This window comes from Ovis canadensis, chromosome 4 (assembly GCF_042477335.2).
Source record: "Ovis canadensis isolate MfBH-ARS-UI-01 breed Bighorn chromosome 4, ARS-UI_OviCan_v2, whole genome shotgun sequence".
NCBI lineage: Eukaryota > Metazoa > Chordata > Mammalia > Artiodactyla > Bovidae > Ovis > Ovis canadensis.
The window spans coordinates 101,472,815-101,498,272 of NC_091248.1; the positions used below are offsets into that span (position 1 = coordinate 101,472,815).

General features: G+C 39.6%; 1 protein-coding gene and 1 non-coding gene across 3 annotated transcripts in view; one reads left to right on the forward strand and one right to left on the reverse strand.

Moving 5' to 3' along the window:
• Positions 1–25,458, reverse strand: part of AASS (aminoadipate-semialdehyde synthase) — an 83,087-nt gene that overhangs the window by 26,510 nt on the left and 31,119 nt on the right. For both annotated transcript variants that reach the window (XM_069588287.1, XM_069588286.1), the window contains exons 12-17: positions 21,221–21,280; positions 20,968–21,035; positions 6,761–6,882; positions 6,446–6,572; positions 2,264–2,374; positions 2,067–2,175 (exon numbers count right to left, since the gene is read on the reverse strand). In XM_069588287.1, coding sequence (XP_069444388.1) covers positions 2,067–2,175; positions 2,264–2,374; positions 6,446–6,572; positions 6,761–6,882; positions 20,968–21,035; positions 21,221–21,280 — 597 coding nt within the window. The remainder of the gene's footprint in view (positions 1–2,066; positions 2,176–2,263; positions 2,375–6,445; positions 6,573–6,760; positions 6,883–20,967; positions 21,036–21,220; positions 21,281–25,458) is intronic.
• TRNAG-CCC (transfer RNA glycine (anticodon CCC)) lies at positions 6,134–6,206 on the forward strand. Its single transcript has one exon. It is a non-coding gene; the product is annotated as a tRNA-Gly (tRNA).

A 25,458-nucleotide genomic window follows, 5' to 3' on the forward strand; every position in this document is an offset into this window, starting at 1 on the left:
TATACATATATAATCTATTTTAGGTTATATATAATTTGATTCATCACACTTTATGTCCAATAGCTCCTTCTTATGTATAAAAGATATTTTATATACCAACAGATTGATAATATTATAAAGAATTTTTTCTGACTTTTAAAAGTCAAACCATACTACAGAATTTTCAAAGCAGTCTAAAGATCAAAAAACAAAATTTTTTTGCTGCAATTTATGTCAAAGAGTATCCTGCTGATGTTTTCCTTTATAAGTTTCATGGTTTCTGGTCTTACACTTAGGTCTCTAGTCTATTTTGGATGAAGTAGCAGTCTAAGTCTTTGATCAAACCAAAATATTATAGTAGCATCTATTTCTCCAAAAATTTATGCTAAGACTTGGACTCTTTTTAACCACACAAATATTTCTGCAGTTTCAAAATTATACTTGAAATTTCTAGTCATAGTATGAGTTAGAATGCAGCAGCTTTTTTGCAAAATAGACTAAAGACCAAAGTGCGAAACCAGAAACCATGAAACTCCTAAGGAAACATAGGCAGAACACTCTTTGACACAAATTAGAGCAATATTTTTTTTGGATCCGTCTCCCAGTGCAAAAGAAATAAAAGCAAAAATAAATAAATGAGACCTAATTAAAATTTAAAGCTTTTGCACAGCAGAGAAAACCATTGACAAAACAAATGACAACCTACTGAATGGGAGAAAGTATTTATAAATGATATGACTAATAACATGTTAATACTTAAAACATATAAACAGCTCATTCAACCCAACATCAAAAAAACAAACAACCTGATTTAAAAATGGGCAGAAGGCCTGAACAGGCATTTTTCCAAAAGGAAATGCAGACGGCCAATAGGCACATAGAAAGATGCTCAACACTGCTAATCATCAGGGAAATACAAATTAAATCACAATCAGAAATATCACCTCACACATGTCAGAGTAACTATCATCAATAAGAACACAAATAACAAACGTTGGAGAGGATGTGAAGAAAACGGAACCGTACACACTATTGGTGGGAAAGTATATTGGTACAGCTGCTGTGGAAAACAGCATGGATATTTCTCAAAAAACTAAAAATAGAATTACCATATTATATACCATATATATATCACTCCTGGGTATATACCTGAAAAAAATATTAATTTAAAAAGATGCATGCACCCCAATGTTCATCACAGCATTATTTATATTTGCCAAGATATGGAAGCACCTAATTGTCCATCAACAGATGAATGGATAAAGAAGATGGGGTATATGTATACAATGGAATACTACTCAGCGATAAAAATAATTAAATCTTGCCATTTGCAACAACATGAATGGACTTGTAGGGTATTACGCTAAGTGAAATAAGCAGACAGAGAAAGACTGCATGATATCACTTATATGTGGAATCTAAAAATCTAGCAAATATAACAGAAAAGAAGCAGAGTCACAGATAAAGAGAACAAACTAGTGGTTACCAGTGGGGAAAGGGAAGTGGGGAGGTGCAATAGAGGGGCAGGGTATTAAGAGGTACAAACTATTATGTATAAATAAAACACAGCACTGTTTATTGGATCTGGAGAAGGAAATGGCAATCCACTCCAGCACTCTTGCCTGGAAAATCCCATGGATGGAGGAGCCTGATAGGCTACAGTCCTTTGGTTTCATAACGTAAATACTATATATTGAACAAATTAAATGTCAAAATTTAGTTCATGTTACTAGTGGGGTTTTCAGGGGTTTAGAGATTTTTTTGGTTAACATTCAGTGCAAAAGTACTAGATGGTGTATAACTCTAGAGTTGAGTTTTAAGGGATTCCCTAATATGTATACTATCTTTTTATCTGAAGTAATAAATAAACTATGATCTTAAAAGTGCCTAAAAAAAAGAGCTATAAGGAAATATTATACAACAGAGGGAACACAGCCAACATTTTATAATAATTATAAATGGAATATAACCTTTAAAAAACATAGCAGTTTCTTTAATCAAAATTGTAGAAAAATTATTTCTGTACACAAAAATCTAGACCTCTTAATAATTTCCTAAACGGAACTTTGGGTCTCAGTTGGGCTCACCGTGGCTCCCACTTCTTTGGCTTTATCTATTGTTTCCATTGCCAACATATGATCAAGACCAGGGTCCAATCCCAATTCGCCAATGACTGTGATGCCAGCATCTTCCACACTAAAAGAGGTAGAAAGAGAAAGAAGGAAACTTCAGATAGAAAAATTTAAAAATTCCATGGAGCCGCTGAAAACTGACTGAAACTTACCTCTTTCCTAATTCTTTTAGCGCTGGGGTGATGTAGCTTGCAGTGATCATGTTAACTTTGCTTGCGATGCATGCCTTGGCCACAAGAGGATGCAATACATAAGGCAATAAGCTTAAAAACAGAGGGAGAAACTCATTAGAAACTTTCTTTTCCAACTCTCCTTCCAACACACCTTGACCTGCGCTGAAGTGAAGACATCACGTGATAATTCTCTCAGAGATGATCAATTACTCCTTGAAGACCATAGAATAAATTCATCCTGTTTTCGTATTTAAAACTCTTCTCAATATGATCTTCAGTTCACCCTTCCATTTTTCCTCCCTGTATCTCCTTTATAAATTATAGAAGCTATTATAATTCTCCACTCACAGCCTTTACTTATCCATTTCTGAAACTTTACTTTCACTATATCCACTTAAAATTGTCCCTCACCTGCCCACCCCCATCCAGGTCAAACCTTCCTTTAAGAAAAGTCTGAAAAGGTACATCCTCCAGGAAACTTTCCCAGGTTTTCCCAAATCCAGATCTTCCTCTGTATGCACTCCCTTTATAACATTTAATAGAATTTATTTTACTTATCCTTATATTTCTATGATTTTCTGTCTTGAGTTCCCTAATAAAAGATAAGGTTGCTATTCTTTTTACCTCCAAGTCTTCCAAACGGCTGTCATTAAACTAAGTCAAGGTAATCCATAGTTACATTAAAAAGGAGAGTCTAGGCAAGGCCAGAGGAGAAGGCGATGGCAACCCACTCCGGTCCTCTTGCCTGGAAAATCCCATGGACGGAGGAGCCTGGTAGGCTGCAGTCCATGGGTCACTAAGAGTCGGACACTACTGAGCAACTTCACTTTCACGTATTGGAGAATCCCAGGGACTTGGAGCACATACGGCGGGCTGCTGTCTATGGGATCGCACAGAGTCCGACATGACTGAAGCGACTTAGCAGCAGCAGCAGCAGGCAAGGCCAGAGGAGGAAATGAGTTTTATGGGTATTGATTGTTGTAAAAGCTATCAAAACAGCTAAAAGTTTATGCACGCGTGCTACGTTGCTTCAGTCGTGTCGACTCCTTGCGACGCTATGGACTGTAGCCCACTAGGCTCCTCTGTCGGCAAGAATGCTGGAGTATGATGTTTGGCAGAAATCAACAAAATTCTGTAAAGCAATTATCCTTCAATTCAAAAAATAGATCAATTTTTTTAAAAGAAAAAGAATGCTGGAGGGGGTTGCCATGCCCTCCTCCGGGGGATCTTCCCCATGCAGGGATGACACCTGCGTTTCTTATGTCTCCTGCATTGGCAGGCGGGTTCTTCACCACCTAAGAAGCCCTAAAAGTCTATATGGTGAGCAAAAACGGAAACTGTACTCAAAACTCAACTTTAAGTTTTCTAAGCATCTCGCTCAGATGTTTTACTTTGGTGCTGGGACTACACAATCACAAAAAAATGACTTTCCACAAATATTGATATATATTAGTATATTCATATTCTATCCAAGGACTAATACGCATCCTATCAGTCATATAACAGTAAGTTCTACTAGCTTATTACCTATTTGGTAAAGCTATCTACACAGTATAATGAAAATATAGATACAAACTTATAAACATTATTATAGTGTATCACTGTACTTGTTACGTTCATCCTGTTTATTTCAGATTTTCTGTATTTCACATAAAACCAAACAATAAAATCACCTCTCAGGCACTTATCTCTCCTCGGGTTAACAGAACAGAGTACTGTTACTTAGATTTATTACCATGCATAACAGAATTATATATGTATCTTGCCAACGACAATATGAAAACTCCTTATCTCTGTATTTCAGCTTTTTTAATCAAAAATAATTGTTACTGAATATAGTAGCCCTTCAAAAGCCAATGTGCCAAATATCTACAAAACTCTTTGTTGGAAAAGTATTAACAGAAAATGTTCCATGGCATTATCTTAAAGGTTAAGTGAAGGGTTTTTTTGTCACATTCTTCACAATGAAAACTTGCCTGATCAAAATTTTATCAAGATCTAAGAATTTTTTTAATTTTGTCATTATCAGCACTAATCTAATAATATGCTGAGAACTAGAATGATAGGACTTTAACTGGGGTGCCTATATTAGACAAAGCTATTAGAACTCATAATTCATTATGTATGTAAGCGAGCATCTATTCACCAGCACATAACTCAATCCAAATAGTTGGAAATGCCACTTGTGCAAACATAGAAAAAATATAAATCTAATTCTCAAAGTAATATATCTAACTCAATTATGACTTTTCATTAGCTCATTAAAAACTAAAATTGCAAAATAAGACCATGAGAATTTGATATATTATTACAAAATCTTGTGAAACATTCTCCATTTGTTTTACTTTGGTAGCCCCTAACATTGTATTTACATCAAAACATTCTTTCTCCAAATTAAAAAATAAAAAGATATTTAAGAAACCCTACAGGATAGCAATGTTTAACAGCATTTCCACTATTCAGCATAGAAACTCAATCAACTAAGAAAAATTAAATATAAAACAGATTTTGCTAACGTTAAATCTTAAAGGTCAATGAACTTTAAAATTTATACCTATTATTAGCTTGTTGTCTGTGTCCATGATTTTCTCATATTTTGCTTCCAATTTTGTTCAAAATGTGTTTTATTATGTTCTTTTTTTTAATCAAACAACAATTTTATATTTAGGTACCTATGTGTGGCAAAACAAATTCTCTTTATCAGTAGGCTACAATATTTCATTTTGAATAAGGGCTTGCTTTCATACTCATATCCTGACAGACAAGGTCTATTGGTTATTAATAAATTTTTACTGAAAAATAATTAATGCACATTAAATTTTTATATATTGAATAATGATTTTGAGTGTTCAAAGTGATCCTATATGAAGAGATAATGTGAAAGTTCCCCTTAGAATTACCTTTCATTGTGTCTGATTTCCAAGCACCCCTATCTTTTTTAAGGAGGACATCACAGAACTTCTCCCAAAGATATCATTTGAGTTGGAACTATGAAAGTTATATAATTATGAAAGAGCAGCTTAAGTTCCTTCTGTCTTCTAGGAAAAAAATATATTCTAGGAATAAACGGCTTATTCTCATCACTTTGGTAATTTCAAAATGAAGTATCTAGTATCACGTAGCCAAATATCTAGAAGTTAGATCTGAATTTGTATTAGACAATAATAAATTATATATTTATTTCAAGGTCTGTTTCTCCGTTAAGGCTAAAAATGGTCATGGGGCTAAAGAATCTACTCACTCTCGTTTAAGCTTTATAAGTCCAAAGGTTAAAATAGCCACCAAAATATGAGTCATGAGTGCCTCATGACCCAGCAATTCCACTTCTAGGTAAATATCCAACAGAAATGCATATATATGGTAACCAAAAGACAAGGACTAAATTGTTCATAGCAGCACAATTCATAATAGCCAAATTCTCGGAACAACCTAAATATCCATCACTAGTCAAATGGATAATAATAGTATATTCACATAATGGAACATTACACAGCAAAGAGAATAAGCTACAATTACAGACAACAAAACAGAAGACTCTCACAGTCACAATACTGAGTGAAAGAAGGCAGCCACAAAACGGGACACACTAAAAGATTTTGATTGTACACAACGAAAACTAGCAAAAATGAATCTCTATGTTAGAAGCCAGGACAGTGCTTACCCTTGAAGGATGGGACTAGTAATAAATAGAGGCACAAGGAGAGCTTCTTGGTTGCTATTATATTCTGTTTCTGATGTGAGTGATGGTTACATGCTGTGTTCACTTTGTGAAAATTCATTGAACTACCTAGCTCTGAGTTATGCACTTTCCCAGATGCACACTTCAATTTAAAAGTTTATTGAGGGACTTCCCTGGTGGTCCAGTGGCTAAGACTCTGTACTCCCAATGCAGGGGGTCTGGGTTTGATCCCTGGTCAGGGAACGAGATCCCACATGTAGCAATTAAGAGTTCACATACTGCAACTAAGACACAGTGCAGCCAAATAAATAAATATACATTTTTTAAAAAAATAAAAAAAAATAAAAGTTTATTGAGAGAAGAGAAAAGGAGAGGAGAGAGGAGGGAAGGATAGAGGGAGAAGGGGAAAGGAGAAGACAGAAGAGAGAAACTAAAAAAATAACAACGAAACATATGTCAATCATTTCTTGCTACATACTAACCTGATGACAAGATCCTGTGTTGCCACCAAGGAGCTCAACTTCTCTTCTTGTTTACCAATGTGCAGGCTAACAGGATTAATATTATATTTCTTGCCTAATTGTTCAATTTGATTCTTCATGTCAGAACCTGTTTCAAGAATTAAAAAGTCCAAGCTTTAGATTTCCTTTCACTAATCAGAGAGTAAAACACACTTTAACATCTCCAAAAATTATTTTTTGAAGTTTAGAAACAAGACTGTGATTTAAAATTCACAGAGTAACCATGTTTTGAAATCAGTTTTACTTCTTCGTCTTTAAAAATTGGGACTTATTTACCTACTGTTATTTCAATACTGTCATCTCTCGACAGGTATTCCAATACAGGCTCAGATACGTAACCAGATCCAAGAACCAAGACCTTTTTCTTGGTGCCCATTGAAAGTGACTGAGCACGTTCCCTATAAATAAAAGGAGGGGAGAAAATATTAACAAAAAAAGTTTTAAATAAAAAATTGCTGTCCCCAAACCAAACTAAAACATAGACTGTGAAGCAGGAGGTGGTCCTAAGATGGTGGAGGAATAGGACAGGGAGACCACTTTCTGCCCCACAAATTCATCAAAAGAGCATTTGAACGCTGAGTAAATTCCACAAAACAACTTCTGAATGCCGGCAGAAAACATCAGGCACCCAGAAAAGCAGCCCATTGTCTTCAAAAGGAGGTAGGAAAAAATATAAAAGATAAAAAGAGAGACAAAAGAGGTAGGGACAGAGATCCATCCTGGGAAGGGAGTCTTAAAAAAAGAGAGGTTTCCAAACACCAGGAAACACTCTCACTGGTGAGTCTGTGGCGAGCCTTAGAACCTCAGAGGGCAACATAACTGGGAGGAAAAAATAAATAATTAAAACCCACAAATTACGTGCCCAACAGTAACTCCCAGTGGAGAAGCAGCGCAGACACCCGCATCCCCCACTAGCAAGCAGGGGCTGGGCAGGGAGGCGAGAGCTGCATTGCTTAGAGTAAGGACCGGGCCTGAATGCCCCAGGGCAATCTGAGGGAACTAACTTGAGAAAGCAAACCAGACTGTGGGATAGCTAATCTGTGAAAAGCCCTACCCTAAGACACCGCCAGACGCACTCACAGAACAAAGGACTGACTAGAGCTATGCGAAAAGCCCTAACCTAAGACACTGTCAGGACCGCTCACAGAACAAAGGACTGAGCAGAGCTAGCTGGCTGCGGACCGGCCCATCCCCAGCCGGAGACAAGTAGGCGAGGGCAGCCAAAGCTGGAAGGGGACAATCGTGGCCCCAGAGAGGCATCATCTACCAAACTGCAAGCAGGCTTCATTGCTAACCAAGACTTCTTGGGGTTTTGGACGGTCGACAGCCACCTGAGAAGGTGTGCCGGTTGTACACCCAGAAAACCAAGTGGTAGGGACAGGGGAGGCGATAAGTCGCAGCTACCACGCTCGCCAAACACCTGGTCACCTGAGTTGCTCAGACCTGGGAAAGGCACAAAACGCAGGCCCAACCGAGTCTGTGCCTTTGAGGAGTACCTGAGTATCTGAACCTGAGCGGCTTAGACCTGGGAAGTGCATACAACCCAGGGCCGGCCTCAGACAGTTCCTGGCAGAGCAACCTAGAGCCTAAGCAGTGTAGACAGGGAAAACACACAAGCTGTGAGCGGGGTCAAACCCAGTGTGGCCAAGACACTGCAAGCACACACCAGTGTTATTCATTTGCAGCGTCCCTCCCTCCCCACATAACGACTGAACAAGGGAGCCTAAAGAACTGTCCACCACCGCCCCCTTGTGTCAGGACAAAAATTAGACACTGAAGAGACCAGCAAACAGAAGAAGCTAAAACTGAGGGAACCACCTTGGAAGTGACAGATGGAGAAGTCTTGAGGCTACTGTAACAATAAGACTGAAAACCAGAGGCAGGAGGCTTAAGTCCAAATCCTGAGAATACCAGAGAACTCCTGACTCCAGGGAACATTAATCGATAGGAGCTCATCAAATGCCTCCATACCTACACTGAAACCAAGCACCACCCAAGGGCCAACAAGTTCCAGAGCAAGACATACCACACAAATTCTCCAGCAACACAGGAACATAGCCCTGAGTGTCAATATACAGGCTGCCCAAAGTCACTCCAAACCCATTGACATCTCATAGCTTATTACTGGACACTTCACTGCACTCCAGAGAGAAGAAATCCAGCTGCACCGACTAGAACACTGACACAAGCTTCCCTAACCAGGAAACCTTGACAAGCCACCCATCCAACCCCACCCACAGTGAGGAAACTCCACAATAAAGAGAACTCCACAAACTGCCAGAATACTGAAAGGCCACCCCAAATGCAGCAATATAAACAAGATGAGGCAGAGAAATACCCAGCAGGTAAAGCAACAGAATAAATGCCCACCAAACCAAACGAAAGAGGAAGAGATAGGGAATCTACTTGTAAAGAATTCTGAATAATGATAGTGAAAATGATCCAAAATCTTGAAAACAAAATGAAGTTACAGATAAATAGATTAGAGACAAAGATTGAGAAGATGCAAGAAAGGTTTAACAAGGACCTAGAAGAAATAAAAAAGAGTTAATATATAATGAATACTGCAATAAATGAGATAAAAAACACTGGAGGGAACCAACAGTAGAATAACGGAGGCAGAAGATAGGATAAGTGAGGTAGAAGATAGAATGGTAGAAATAAATGAAACAGAGAGAAAAAAAACCGAATTAAAAGAAATGAGGACAATCTCAGAGACCTCTGGGACAATATTAAATACCCCAACATTCAAATCATAGAAGTCTCAGAAGAAGAAGAAAAAGAGAAAGACCATGAGAAAATACTTGAGGAAATAATAGTTGAAAACTTCCCTAAAATGAGGAAGGAAATAATCATCCAAGTCCAAGAAACCCAGAGAGACCCAAACAGGATCAACTGAAGGTGAAACACCCCAAGGTACGTATTAATCAAATTAACAAAGATCAAACACAAAGAACAAATATTAAAAGCAGCAAGGGAAAAACAACAAATAACACACAAGGATATTCCCATAAAGATAACAGCTGATCTTTCAATAGAAACTCTTCAGACCAGAAGGGAATGACAGGACATACCTAGAGTAATGAAAGAAAATAACCTACAGCCCAAATCACTGTACCCAGCAAGAATCTCATTCAAATATGAAGGAGAAATCAAAAGCTTTACAGACAAGCAAAAGCTGAGAGAGTTCAGCACCACCAAACCAGCTCTCCAACAAATGCTAAAGGATCTTCTCTAGACAGAAAACACAAAATGGGTGTATAAACCCGAACCCAAAACAATAAAGTAAATGGCAACGGGATCATACTCAATAATTACCTTAAATGTAAATAGTTTGAATGCCCCAACCAAAAGACAAAGACTGGCTGAATGGATACAAAAACCAGACCTCTACATATATCGTCTACAAGAGACCCACCTCGAAACAAGGGACACATACAGACTGAAAGTGAAGGGCTGGAAAAAGATATTCCATGCAAATAGAGACCAAAAGAAAGCAGGAGTAGCAATACTCATATCTGATAAAATAGACTTTAAAACAAAGGCTGTGAAAAGAGACAAAAAAGGACACTACATAATGATCAAAGGATCAATCCAAGAAGAAGATATAACAATCAAGCCGGCTTGCAGAGCCAGCTCACTAGGCACGGGCTGCTGCGGGCCGGCTCACTAGGCGCGGGCGGCTGCTGGCCGGCTCACTAGGCGTAGCCGAGAGGAGCTACCCCACGTCCGAGGTAGGGGCAGCGGCCTAGAGTGCCCAGCTGCCACAGCACAGGAACAGCCGAGAGGAGCTACCCTGCATCCGAGGTCAGTGGCGGCGGCTGGGAGGAGCTATCCCACGTCCGAGGGCAGGAGCACGAGCCGGGAGGAGACACCCCACGTCTTAGGTCAGGGGCGGGGGCCCAGAGGAGCTACCCCTAGTCCGAGGTCAGTGGCGGCCGGGAGGATACACCCCGCATCTGATATCAGGGGCGGCCAGGAGAAGCCACCTCACACCCGAGGCCAGGGGCAGTGACCTTGAGGAGCCACCCCGAGCCTGAGGCCAGGGGTGGCAGCTGGGAGGAGCCACCCACGCCCAGGGCCAGGAGGAGCAACCCGAGGAGTGGTGGCTGCACAGCACAGGAGAGCCAAGAGGAGCTATCCCATGTTGAAGGTCAGGAATGGTGGCGGTAAGGAGATATCCCTCATCCAAGGTAAGGAGCAGCATCTGTGCTTTGCTGGAGCAGCTGTGAAGAGATACCCCACGCCAAGGTAAGAGAAATCCAAGTAAGATGGTACGTGTTGCAAGAGGGAATCAGAGAGCAGACACACTGAAACCCTACTCACAGAAAACTAGTCAATCTAATCACACTAGGACCACAGCCTTGTCTAACTCAATGAAACCAAGCCATGCCTGCAGGGCAACCCAAGACAGGCGGGTCATGGTGGAGAGGCCTGACAGAATGTGGCCCACTGGAGAAGGGAATGGCAAGCCACTTCAGTATTCTTGCCTTGAGAACCCCATGAACAATAGGAAAAGGCAAAATGATGGCATACCAAAAGAGGAACTACCCAGGTCATTAGGTGCCCAATATACTACTGGAGATCAGTGGAGAAATAACTCCAGAAAGAATGTAGGGATGGAGCCAAAGCAAAAACAATACCCAGTTATGGATATGACTGGTGATAGAAGCAAGATCCGATGCTGTAAAGAGCAATATTGCATAGGAACCTGGAATGTCAGGTCCATGAATCAAGGCAAATTGGAAGTGGTCAAACAGGAGATGGCAAGGGTGAACAACATTTTAGGAATCAGCGAACTAAAATGGAATGGAATGGGTGAACTTAACTCAGATGACCATTACATCTACTACCGCGGGCAGGAATCCCTCAGAAGAAATGGAGTCGCCATCATGATCAACGAAAGAGTTCAAAATGCAGTACCTGGATGCAATCTCAAAAAAGACAGAATGATCTCTGTTTGTTTCCAAGGCAAACCATTCAATATCACAGTAATCCAAGTCTATGCCCCGACCAGTAATGCTAAAGAAGCTGAAGTTGAATGGTTCTATGAAGACCTACAAGACCTTTTAGAACTAACACCCAAAAAAGATGTCCTTTTCATTATAGGGGACTGGAATGCAAAAGTAGGAAGTCAAGAAACACCTGGAGTAACAGGCAAATTTGGCCTTGGAATACGGAATGAAGCAGGGCAAAGACTAATAGAGCTTTGCCAAGAAAATGCACTGGTCATAGCAAACACCCTCTTCCAACAACACAAGAGAAGACTCTACACATGGACATCACCAGATGGTCAACACCGAAATCAGACTGATTATGTTCTTTGCAGCCAAAGATGGAGAAGCTCTATACAGTCAACAAAAACAAGACCAGGAGCTGACTGTGGCTCTGATCATGAACTCCTTATTGCCAAATTCAGACTTAAATTTAAGAAAGTAGGGAAAACCGCTAGACCATTCAGGTATGACCTAAATCAAATCCCTTATGATTATACAGTGGAAGTGAGAAATAGATTTAAGGGTCTAGATCTGATAGATAGAGTGCCTGATGAACTATGGAATGAGGTTCATGACATTGTACAGGAGACAGGGATCAAGACCATCCCCATGGAAAAGAAATGCAAAAAAGCAAAATGGCTGTCTGGGGAAGTCTTACAAATAGTTGAGAAAAGAAGAGAGGTGAAAAGCCAAGGAGAAAAGCAAAGATAGAAGCAACTGAATGCAGAGTTCCAAAGAACAGCAAGAAGAGATAAGAAAGCCTTCTTCAGTGATCAATGCAAAGAAATAGAGGAAAACAACAGAATGGGAAAGACTAGAGATCTCTTCAAGAAAATTAGAGATACCAAGGGAACATTTCATGCAAAGATAGGTCAATAAAGGACAGAAATGGTCTGGACCTAACAGAAGCAGAAGATATTAAGAAGAGGTGGCAAGAATACAGAGAAGAGCTGCACAAAAAAGATCTTCACGACCCAGATAATCATGATGATGTGATCACTAATCTAGAGCCAGACATCTTGGAATGTGAAGTCAAGTGGGCCTTAGAAAGCATCACTATGAACAAAGCTAGTGGAGGTGATCGAATTCCAGTTGAGCTGTTTCAAATCCTGAAAGATGATGCTGCAAAAGTGCTGCACTCAATATGCCAGCAATTTGGAAAACTCAGCAGTGGCCACAGGACTGGAAAAGGTCAGTTTTCATTCCAATTCCAAAGAAAGGTAATGCCAAAGAATGCTCAAACTACCACACAATTACACTCATCTCACACGCTAGTAAAATAATGCTCAAAATTCTACAAGCCAGACTTCAGCAATACGTGAACCGTGAACTCCCTGATGTTCAAGATGGTTTTAGAAAAGGCAGAGGAACCAGAGATCAAATTGCCAACATCCGCTGGATCATCAAAAAAGCAAGAGAGTTCCAGAAAAACATCTGCTTTATTGACTATGCCAAAGCCTTTGACTGTGTGGATCACAATCAACTGTGGAGAATTCTGAAAGAGATGGGAATACCAGACCACCTGACCTGCCTCTTGAGAAATCTGTATGCAGGTCAGGTAACAACAGTTAGAACTGCACATGGAACAACAGACTGGTTCCAAATAGGAAAAGGAGTACGTCAAGGCTGTATATTGTCACCCTGCTTATTTAACTTGTATGCAGAGTACATCATGAGAAACGCTGGACTGGAAGAAACACAAGCTGGAATCAAGATTGCCGGGAGAAATATCAATAATCTCAGATATGCAGATGACACCACCCTTATGGCAGAAAGTGAAGAGGAGCTAAAAAGCTTCTTGATGAAAGTGAAAGAGGAGAGTGAAAAAGTTGGCTTAAAGCTCAACATTCAGAAAACGAAGATCATGGCATCTGGTCCCATCACTTCATGGGAAATAGATGGGGAAACAGTAGAAACAGTGTCAGACTTTATTTTTTGGGGCTCCAAAATCACTGCAGATGGTGACTGCAGCCATGAAATTAAAAGGCGCTTACTCCTTGGAAGAAAAGTTGTGACCAACCTAGATAGTATATTCAAAAGCAGAGACATTACTTTGCGGACTAAGGTCCGTCTAGTCAAGGCTATGGTTTTTCCAGTGGTCATGTATGGATGTGAGAGTTGGACTGTGAAGAAGGCTGAGCACCGAAGAATTGATGCTTTTGAACTGTGGTGTTGGAGAAGACTCTTGAGAGTCCCTTGGACTGCAAGGAGATCCAACCAGTCCATTCTAAAGGAGATCAGCCCTGGGATTACTTTGGAAGGAATGATGCTGAAGCTGAAGCTCCAGTACTTTGGCCACCTCATGTGAAGAGTTGACTCATTGGAAAGGACTCTGATGCTGGTTGGGATTGGGGGCAGGAGGTGAAGGGGACGACCCAGGATGAGATGGCTGGATGGCATCATGGACTCAATGGAAGTGAGTCTGAGTGAACTCTGGGAATTGGTGATGGACAGGGAGGCCTGGCGTGCTGCGAGTCATGGGGTCGCAAAGAGTCGGACACGACTGAGCAACTGAACTGAACTGATGCACCCAACGTAGGAGCATGGAGAAGGCAATGGCACCCCACTCCAGTATTCTTGACTGGAAAATTCCATGGACGGAGGAGCCTGGAAGGCTGCAGTCCATGGTGTCGCTGAGGATTGGACACAACTGATCGACTTCAGTTTCACTTTTCACTTTCATGCACTGGAGAAGGAAATGGCAACCCACTCCAGTGTTCTTGCCTGGAGAGTCCCAGGGACCGGGGAGCCTAGTGGGCTGCTGTCTCTGGGGTTGCACAGAGCCGGACACGCCTGAAGTAACTTAGCAGTAGCGGTAACATAGGAGCACCACAACATGTAAGACAAATGCTAACAAGTATGAAAGGGAAAATTAACAATAACGCAATAATAGTGGGAGAATTTAATACCCCACTCACACCTATGGATAGATCAACTAAACAGAAAATTAACAAGGAAACATAAACTTTATATGATACAATAAACCAGTTAGACCTAATTGATATCCATAGGACATTTCACCCAAAAACAATGAATTTCACCTTTTTCTCAAGTGCACATGGAACCTTCTCCAGTACAGATAACATCCTGGGCCATAAATCTAGTCTGGTAAATTCAAAAAAATTGAAATCATTCCAAGCATCTTTTCTGACCACAATGCAGTAAAATTATATCTCAATTACAGGAGAAAAGCTATTAAAAATTCCAACATATGGAGGCTGAACAACACGCTGCTGAATAACCAACAAATCAAAGAAGAAATCAAAAAAGAAAGCAAAATATTCATCGAAACGAATGAAAATGAAAACACAACAACCCAAAACCTGTGGGACACTATAAAAGCAGTGATAAAGGGAAGTTTCATAGCAATACAGGCATATCTCAAGAAACAAGAAAAAAATCAAATAAATAACCTAACTCTACACCTAAGGCAACTAGAAAAGGAAGAAATGGAGAACCCCAGGGTTAGTAGAAGGAAAGAAATCTTAAATATTAGGGAAGAAATAAATGCAAAAGAAACAAAAGAGACCATAGCAAAAATCAACAAAGCCAAAGGCTTGTTCTTTGCGAGGATAAATAAAATTGACAAACCATTAGCCAGACTCATCAAGAAACAAAGGGAGAAAAATCAAATCAATAAAATTAGAAATGAAAATGGAGAGATCACAACAGACAACACAGAAATACAAAGGATCATAAGAGACTACTATCAGCAATTATATGCCAATAAAATGGACAACATGGAAGAAATGGACAAATTCTTATAAAAGTACAACTTTCCAAAACTGAACCAGGAAGAAACAGAAAATCTTAACAGACCCATCACAAGCACGGAAATTGAAACTGTAATCAGAAACCTTCCAGGAAACAAAAGCCCAGGTCCAGATGGCTTCACAGCTGAATTCTACCAAAAATTTAGAGAAGAGCTTACACCTATCCTCCTCAAACTCTTCCAGAAAATTGCAGAGGAAGGTAAACTTCCAAACTCATTCTATGAGGCCACCATCACCCTAATACCAAAACCTGACAAAGATCCCACAAAAAAAGAAAACTACAGGCCAATATCACTGATGAACATAGATGCAAAAATCCTCAACAAAATTCTAGCAATCAGAATCCAAAAACACATTAAAAAGATCATACACCATGACCAAGTGGGCTTTATCCTAGGGATGCAAGGATTCTTCAATATCCGCAAATCAATCAATGCAATTCACCACATTAACAAATTGAAAAATAAAAGCCATATGATTATCTCAATAAATGCAGAGAAAGCCTTTGACAAAATTCAATATCCATTTATGATAAAACTCTCCAGAAAGCAGGAATAGAAGGAGCATTCCTCAACATAATAAAAGCTATATATGACAAACCCACAGCAAACTTTATCCTCAATGGTGAATTGAAAGCATTTCCCCTAAAGTCAGGAACAAGACAAGGGTGCCCACTCTCACCACTACCCTTCAACATGGTTTTGGAAGTTTTGGCCACAGCAATCAGAGCAGAACAAGAAATAAAAGGAATCCAAATTGGAAAAGAAGTAAAACTCTCACTGTTTGCAGATGACATGATCCTCTACATAGAAAACCTAAAGACTCCACCAGAAAATTACTAGCGCTAATCAATGAATATAGTAAAGTTGCAGGATATAAAATCAACACACAGAAATCCCTTGCATTCCTACACGCTAACAATGAGAAAAGAGAAAGATAAATTAATTCACCATTGCAACGAAAAGAATAAAATACTTAGGAATATATCTACCTAAAGAAACTAAAGACCTATATATAGAAAACTATAAAAGAAAGAAATCAAAGAGGACACTAATAGATGGAGAGATATACCATGTTCATGGATCAGAAGAATCAATATAGTGAAAATGAGTATACTACCCAAAGCAATCTATAGATTCAATGCAATCCCTATCAACCTGCCAACGGTATTTTTCACAGAGCTAGAACAACTAATTTCACAATTTGTATGGAAATACAAAAACCCTCGAACAGCCAAAGCAATCTTGAGAAAGAAGAATGGAACTGGAGGAATCAACCTGCCTGACTTAGTCTCTACTACAAAGCCACAGTCATCAAGACAGTATGGTAGTGGCACAAAGACAGAAATATAGATCAATGGAACAAAATAGAAAGCCCAGAGATAAATCCACACACCTATGGACACCTTATCTTTGACAAAGGAGGCAAGAATATACAATGGATTAAAGACAATCTCTTTAATAAGTGGTGCTGGGAAAACTGGTCAATCACTTGTAAAAGAATGAAACTAGATCACTTTCTAACACCATACACAAAAATAAACTCAAAATGGATTAAAGATCTAAACTTAAGACCAGAAACTATAAATCTCCTAGAGGAGAACATAAGCAAAACACTCTCCGACATAAATCACAGCAGGATCCTCTCTGAGCCATCTCCCAGAATATTGGAAATAAAAGCAAAAATAAACAAATGGGACCTAATTAAAATTAAAAGCTTCTGCACAACAAAGGAAACTATAAGCAAGGTGAAAAGACAGCCTTCAGAATGGGAGAAAACAATAGCAAATGAAGCAACGGACAAACAACTAATCTCAAAAATATACAAGCAGCTCCTGCAGCTCAATTCCAGAAAAATAAACGACCCAATAAAAAAATGGGCCAAAGAACTAAATAGACATTTCTCCAAAGAAGACATACAGATGGCTAACAAACACGTGAAAAGAAGTTCAACATCACTCATTATCAGAGAAATGCAAATCAAAACCACAATGAGGTACCATTTCACACCAGTCAGAATGGCTGCAATCCAAAAGTCTACAAGCAATAAATGCTGGAGAGGGTGTGGAGAAAAGGGAACCCTCTTACACTGTTGGTGGGAATGCAAACTAGTACAGCCACTATGGAGAGCGGTGTGGAGATTCCTTAGAAAACTGGAAATAGAACTGCCTTATGACCCAGAATTCCCACTGCTGGGCATACACACTGAGGAAACCAGAATTGAAAGAGACATGTGTACCCCAATGTTCATCACAGCACTGTTTATAATAGCCTGGACATGGAAGCAACCTAGATGTCCATCAGCAGACGAATGGATAAGAAAGCTGTGGTACATATACACAATGGAGTATTACTCAGGTATTGAAAAGAATACATTTGAATCAGTTCTAATGAGGTGGATGAAACTGGAGCTTATTATACAGAGTGAAGTAAGCCAGAAAGAAAAACACCAATACAGTATTCTAATGCATATATACAAAATTTAGAAAGATGGTAATGATAACCCTGTATGCAAGACAGCAAAAGGGACACAGATGTATAAAACAGTCTTTTGGACTCTGTGGGAGAGGGCAAGGGTGGGATGGTTTGGGAGAATGGCATTGAAACATATACAATATCATATGTGAAATGAATTGCCAGTCCAGGTTCGATGCATGATACAGGATGCTCGGGGCTGGTGCACTGGGATGACCCAGAGGGATGGTATAGGGAGGGAGTTGGGAAGGGGGTTCAGGATGAGGAACACATGTACACCCATGGCAGATTCATGTCAATGAATGGCAAAACCAATACAATATTGTAAAGTAGCCTCCAGTTAAAATAAATAAATTTATATTTTAAAAATAAATAAAACTTAGACTGTGAAGCAATCATTTTCCCCCCACATTTCTTACAATAAGAATCTCACTAGGAGTTCCCAATACCAACATTTTACATTAATTATTTTATATCCCATATAATCAACAATAGATCCAGACATCTTCGACATGTATGAATTCCCAGTGCCACTTGTGAGGTACAAGTGCTGGACCAATGCCTGGCTGTTCACAACTGAGTCACTTGGTCTCACACTATCCTTCCAGGGGAGGACATTGATTCAAAATCATGCTAGGGGCCTTTTATCAGAAACCTATTTACTCCTCACAACAATCTGAGGATACTACAATCTGAGCAGGAGGTTATTATCCATATTAGACACAGTCTTGTGACTTATCTTTTGGGTCACTTGAAACCAGTGAAAACCATGATTTTCTCTCTCTTTTTTTTTTTTCAAACTCTAAACTTTTTATTTTGTATTGGGATATTGCCGATTAACAATGTTGTGATAGTTTCAGGAGAACAATGAAGAAACTCAGCTATACGTGTATCCATTCTCCCCCAAACCCTTCTCCCATCCAGGCTGGCACATAACATTGAACAGAATTCCATGTACTACACAATAGGTCTTTGTTGGTTATCCATTTTGAATATATCAATATGTGCATGACCTTCCCAAATTCCCTAACTATCCCTTCCCTTTGGGAAACTATGTTCATTTTCTAAGTTTGTGAGTCTCTTTCTAAAACCATAATCTTGAAATCACAAATGGTATGGGTTAAATGTAGAAATCTAAGATGAGTCACTAGGCAGAACTCTAATTCTTGAATTTCTCTGTTAGAATTTGTACTTGCCTGACAGTTAATGATTTATCTTTCCTACAAACTCTGACCTCCAAGATAGTGACTAAGTCTTCTCCATCTTTATAAGCCCACTATTGCTCATTGCATTCTGTCTTAAAGATACTCATTAAAAGTCTTCTGAATCAAATGCCCAGATAGCAGTATAAAACCATGGATACGGTTTGGTGCCAGAGACTTAAGCAGAAGGCTCTGTTGCTGGAATCTTTTAGGCTAGGATGTCTCTCAAGCTTTAACCTTAATCTAATTTCACTTAATTTCATTAATTATAAGTAAATAAAAATAAATGTAAATATAAAATGCTCCCACCTCCCTTCACTCCCAACACTCCTATCACTGATGATGGGAGCTTTCGTTTAACTTCCACCTCTATCCCATTTCACCTCCCAGAAGGAAGCACTATCATTGGCTATTATAGATCCTTTCTAATAACATCTTCTGTAGTTTGGGTATATGAAACACAGTATTTTGATCTCTAAAAAGAAAATGTTCAAAATACATTTTAAAAAACTTACTTCTAGATATTAATACTATCTGCCCCATCAGCAACCCCACACTCCTGGTTAATAATTACTGTGCTAAATAAAGGGGCTTCCCTGGTGGCTCAGATGGTAAAAGAATTGCCTGCAATGTGGGAGACCTGGGTCAGGAAGATCCCCTGGAGGAGTGCATGGCAACCCATTCCAGCATTCTTGCTTGGAGAATCCCCATGAATGGAGAAGCCTGGCAAGGTACAGTCCATGGGGTTGCAAAGAGTCAGACACACCTGAGCGACTAAGCACAGGACAACGAATAAAGAGAACAAAACAATAAGGCAGGGATTCAAGGAAACTCTAATTTCCTTCCAAAATGCAATCTTCATTTTCAATCTCTTGGCACAAGATTCTACCTGGGAAGGAAGGCAGGAAGTCCTAGCAGTCAGACCTGCTGCTACATGGAATATGGTATATAAAGAGTGACTAGTCATGTTAGACATGTCATTGAGATTAATCATGTAAGAAAGAGATCATCAGAATGAAAATCCAAAGATAAACAAAACTATGAAGAACAAATATATGAAGTTTCCCCTATAAGACACTCACCTATGGAGTTCTATAAACTAATTGCTTTTTCATTAAAAAAAAAAAAAAATTATATACCCCTGGTATCATGACAGAATACTTCACTAACATACAAAAGTAAGTATAAGCTAACCAACAAACATGGAAAAGGCATAACGATAATACTTGATCTCTTATTTACTTCTTATAGGTGGAATAACAGACAGAAGATCAGGCAGTTTGTTTCTAATTTTCCCACTCTGGCTTCTCCTGAGAATTCAGTGCACGGGTCATTTTGTTAAATGTGATAGACCAATAGAGCAGGTATAAACACAGACCAAGTACAAAGAGTTGGATACCAGAACATTCCAATGTCGATGTCTATGTTTCCAAATTTTGAGTAGTAACGCCAATCATGGAAACCAAGGCCTTAACTAAGTATCTTCCTAAGAGAACCGTTCTCTCCAGTGGATTTGTCTCATTACTTTTTGACACTTTCCTCCTAATAAGAATCCCAGGGAAAACTGACCTCTCACCATTTTCTTTTTTCAGTACTTTTCTTAACTGCTAACCAAGAGTCCAGTTTGCTAAACATTATCCTAAGTGAAAGAGAATCCAAATCCTCAACTAGAAATCAATCTAAAAGTGCCAAGGAAAGGGTTAGCTTGCTCATTTTCCTTTGAGAGAATAGTTGGGACATTACAATATGCAAAATGCTAGAGAAAGAACAGGGAGAGAGCTTTTGAAGTTTTGCTTACCTACACACAAGTTTACATGGATATTAGAAAGCCAAAATGATGCTACAGTACTGTTCAAAGGAAAATAACTCACATTGGTTTCAGCCAGTCACTTCATTTGAAATTCCTAGTATTTACAGACATTTAAAAAATACATATTGCATAATCCTAGTATCAAGAACTCATATGGAAGCATTTAAAAAATACTCATGAGATCCAAGAATAAATGTATTAAACAAGAGGTTGTAAATGAGGCTTACCTGTTCTCTCGGAGCTTCTGGATATATTTATACTTGTTAGACAACATGCCGTTAGATGTAATCACTGCCTGAATATATATGATACAAGACAATTCTTTAGTCAGCACATTTAGTCCCACAGCCATGGGCTCATGACTAACAGAGAAAAGAGAGTGACAGAGATGGAGAAAGACAGGGAAGGAAAGAGGAAAAGGGATCAAGGAAAGTGGTGGAAAAAATACATTCATGAAAAGAAATACTTTTCATAACTTACATCTCGCACCACAGGAGAAAAATTCTGACTTTCAAGAGGCTGTGTTGCATCTGAGAGTATCTGAAAAGGAAATGAAATTGGAAAAAGATAAATGATGTTGCAAAGAAGGTGTCTTGCTATTTTATCTATATTAAAATATTAGTCAAAGGAAAAAATGTTTAGAAAAGTTTTTTGAAAATCACTGAATTGTATAATTAATTGGCAAAAGGAGTCTTCTGCAAGCAATGAATTCTGCCCCCCCAAAACATGTTTATTCAGTACAATTTCCAATTCCAAAACCTTAATCACGTTTGCTTACTGGAAACACAGAAAACTTAGACTTCCCCACCAGTTAGATGTGTCACGTTGAGCGTATGTTGTTCTTTAGTCGCTCAGTCATGTCCAACTCTTTGCTGCCCTTTGAACTGTAACCAGCCAGGCTCCTCTGTCCGTGGGAGTTTTCAGGCAAGAATACTGGAGTGGGTTGCCACTTCTTTCTCCAGGGAATCTTCCTGACCCAGGGATCAAACCCACATCTCCTGTGTCTCCTGCATTGCAGGTAGATTCTTTAACCCCTGAGACACCAGGGAAGCCTGTGTCTTGTTGAGCGTGCTGGCAAATATCACCACAAGCTTTATCACCACAGTCCTCACTCTGAGGACCTCCATCCCATCCCAAAGGTTCAGCCTGTTCTATTAGCAGTAGAAAATGGGATATGCTACCATAGGGAGTCTCCCTCAGGTCAGCAATGGTTCCATATATAGACACATCAGCATTTCAGAAGTGTCAAGGAAAATGACTTGACCCAGTAGACTCAAAAAATCCTTCATACCCTTCCCACTATCTCACAAGTATGAGCCAACAACAAAAGCCACACCTCATACTGACACCCTTGCATTCCAGTCCTTCTCATTTCCTCCAAGGCATCCAAACTTTGAATAGACGCCAAAGGGTAAAGATCAGATAAGTGTGGTTGCTTCTGATGGGTGAGGCCTTAAGGTCAATGAGACAATCAAGACCCTACAGCACTCACCCAACTTAAGAAAGTGTTAAATGTACCAACCAGATGCTGGCAGAACAGTATATATTTACTGTATTAAAAAAAATACAAAACTACTTTCATGTATCTAAAACATCAGATACCTAGGCTCGCTATTCCTGGGAAACCAGCATTAAAAAAAAAAAAAAAAGGCAGGTATACATATTTATAAGCCAGGCATTGTTAGGGGAATTGATGAAACTGACACTTGGGGTCTTCCCACTGGAGTATTTCCTTCTCAAGCTGACTCCTCCACCTACCAACCCTGTCAACAAGGCAAGAGCCATTAACAGATAGTAAAATGAGTTCACATCTCACTCAGTATATGGTTAAATCACTCAACTCCTATGTATCTTTTCATTCTCTCTCTCTCTGCTCTTTAATTCTATAGCCTTACATAGGCCTTACTGGGATCATGGGAACTACCTTCCACATCTCTTCCCTCCATTTATCTCCAATCTGAAACACAAATTTGATTATTTGTGTTTAAACAGGCTCCTGTGCCTGTTTAAAATAATTCAGTAGATTTCCATTGCCTTCAAGTTAGTCTCAAGCTTCCACTATAGTCTGGCTCTGCCTCTCCTGCCTCAACCCCCGCACTGGCCTCACACCAAACACTTCAATCATGTGAACAGCCTGGAGCTGGGTACCCACATCATGTCCTCACCTGCCTCTTGGCCACACCATGTAGCCACTTCACATGTTACTCCTCCACTTCAAACTGCTTCTCTTTGTTCTCCGAGATGCAGCTGAAGAACAGCCTTCTCGGTAAAGCCTCTATCAAAGTGAAAGTCGCTCAGTTGTGTCCACCTCTTTGCGACCCCATGGACAATACAGTCCATGGAATTCTCCAGCCCAGAATACTGGAGTGGGTAGCCTTTCTCTTCTCCAGGGGAATTCCCAACCTAGGGATTGAACCCAGCTCTCCCACATTACAGGTGGATTTTTTACCAGTTGAGCCACAAGGGAAGTTTATCAAAACCTGCCCCCAAACAGACTTGGAAAGTAGGAACTGCACTTGGTTGGCATCTTGCTATAAGGCTACTAATTGTAAGATGGCAAATATTCAATAAATATATTAGTGAATACATGCAGTCATTATTGAAAATTCAGTGCATTTTTTCCCCAAGAAACTAATAATTGTCATGAGTCCACCTAAAGAGAGGTAAATATCAAACAAAGACAAAAGGTTGCTCGGGGACTTCCCTGGTGGTCCAGCGGCTAAGACTCCCCCTCTCCCAATGCAGGGGGCATGGGTTCGATCCCTGCTCAGGGAACTAGATCCCACATACCATAACTAACAGTTCACCTGCCACAACTAAAGATCCTGCATGCCGCAACAAAGATCAAGATCCCTTGTGTCATAACTAAGACCTGAGACAGCCAAATAAATATATTTTTTAAAAGGCTTCTAAATTACCGCATTTAACTCTCTCCCTTGCTAGAATTCATCCAATACAAAACTGCAAGCACAGCCTCCTGAAGCATATGGTAGGTCTTGTCACTTTCACATATAACACTTTTGAGGCTCATCACTCTTTTCTAAATTAATCTCAAGCTATTTTCCCAGTGTTAAGACCCCTTTTAACATGGAACCAATATATTTACCTTAATTCCACCTGATCTGACAGCACACAGAAACCTTATGTTAAATGAGCTCCCACCTTCGCTCCCCCGTCTACGTTGCACAGTATGCCTCCTACTTCCAATTTCCCGACTTCCTCGACTGGACAGATCCTCTCCCTCCACAACGTCATTAGCATCTTCCTGTGACTATCACATTCCATCTTTCAGTAGAATTGCACATGTGTCTTATGCCCTTCTTGGACCTCATGCATCTATAGGTCAGCAGCTGTGTTTTAATTCTCTTCATTTAGGTGTCTGCCTTGTTCCAATAGACAATAAATATCTATTGAATTCAACTGAAACAAAACTTCCATATTGGTTCAAAAGGATATCCTACGCCCTGGAATGCTATAGGTTCTATCACGTCAAAAAAGAAAATCAGGGGGAAACAGGACAGTCCATATACTTTGTTTTATTGTGGTTCAACTTACTGTGGTTTACAGATATTGATTTTTTTCTTCATTGAAAATGTGTGGCAACTTTGTATTGAGCAAGTCTACTGGTGCCCTTTTCCCAACAGATTTGCTCACTCTGTGTCTCTGTCTCACATTTTGGTAATTCTCACAATATTTCAAAATTTTTCATTATTTTTACTTTTGTTATGCTGATCTGTGATCAGTAATCTTTGACATTACTATTGCAAAAAAGATTATGACTCACTGAAGGCTCAGATGATGGTTAACATCTTTTAGCAATATTCTTTTTCTTTTTTAAAATTGAACTATAGTTGATACGGGCTTCCCTGGTGGCTCAGTGGTAAAGAATCTGCCTGAAATGCAGGAGATGCATGTTTGATCCCTGGGTCAGGAAGATCTCCTGGAGGAGGGCATGGCAACCCACTTCAGTATTCTTACCTGGAGAATTCCATGGACAGAGAAGCCTAGTGGGCTACAGTCCATGGGGTCACAAAGAATTGGATACAACTGAAGCAACTTAATCGGAGAAGGCACTTGTGACCCACTCCAGTACTCTTGCCTGGAAACTCCCATGGACAGAGGAGCCTGGTGGGCTGCAGTCCGCGGGGTCGCTAAGAGTTGGACATGACTGAGCAACTTCACTTTCACTTTTCACTTTTATGCACTGGAGAAAGAAATGGCAACCCACTCCAGTGTTCTTGCCTGGAGAATCCTAGGGACAGAGTCGGACACAACTGACATGACTTAGCAGTAGCAGCAGCAGAAGCAACTTAATACACACACATAGTTGACATATAATACTGTATTTCTTAATTAAGGTATGTATATCATCTTTAGACTTATGGTTATGGCACACTTAATAGACTACAGTATAGTTTAAACATAACTTATATATGCACTGGGAAACCAAAAAATTCGCGTTACTCATTTTATTGTGATATTCATTTTATTGCAGTGGTCTGAAACTAAACCCCAGATATATCCAAGGTACTTTAAATATAGCTTCATACTGTTATCAAAAGAACATAGATAATATACTTAATTTTTTAGTGGCAAGCAGGTACAGGTATTATCAAGACTACATAGAAACAGTTATCAGTTTTTACATATGTCCAGCGCTGAGACTGATGCCTCCAAGACAATCCTACCACCCTGTTTGGAAGACCAATCTCCCAGAG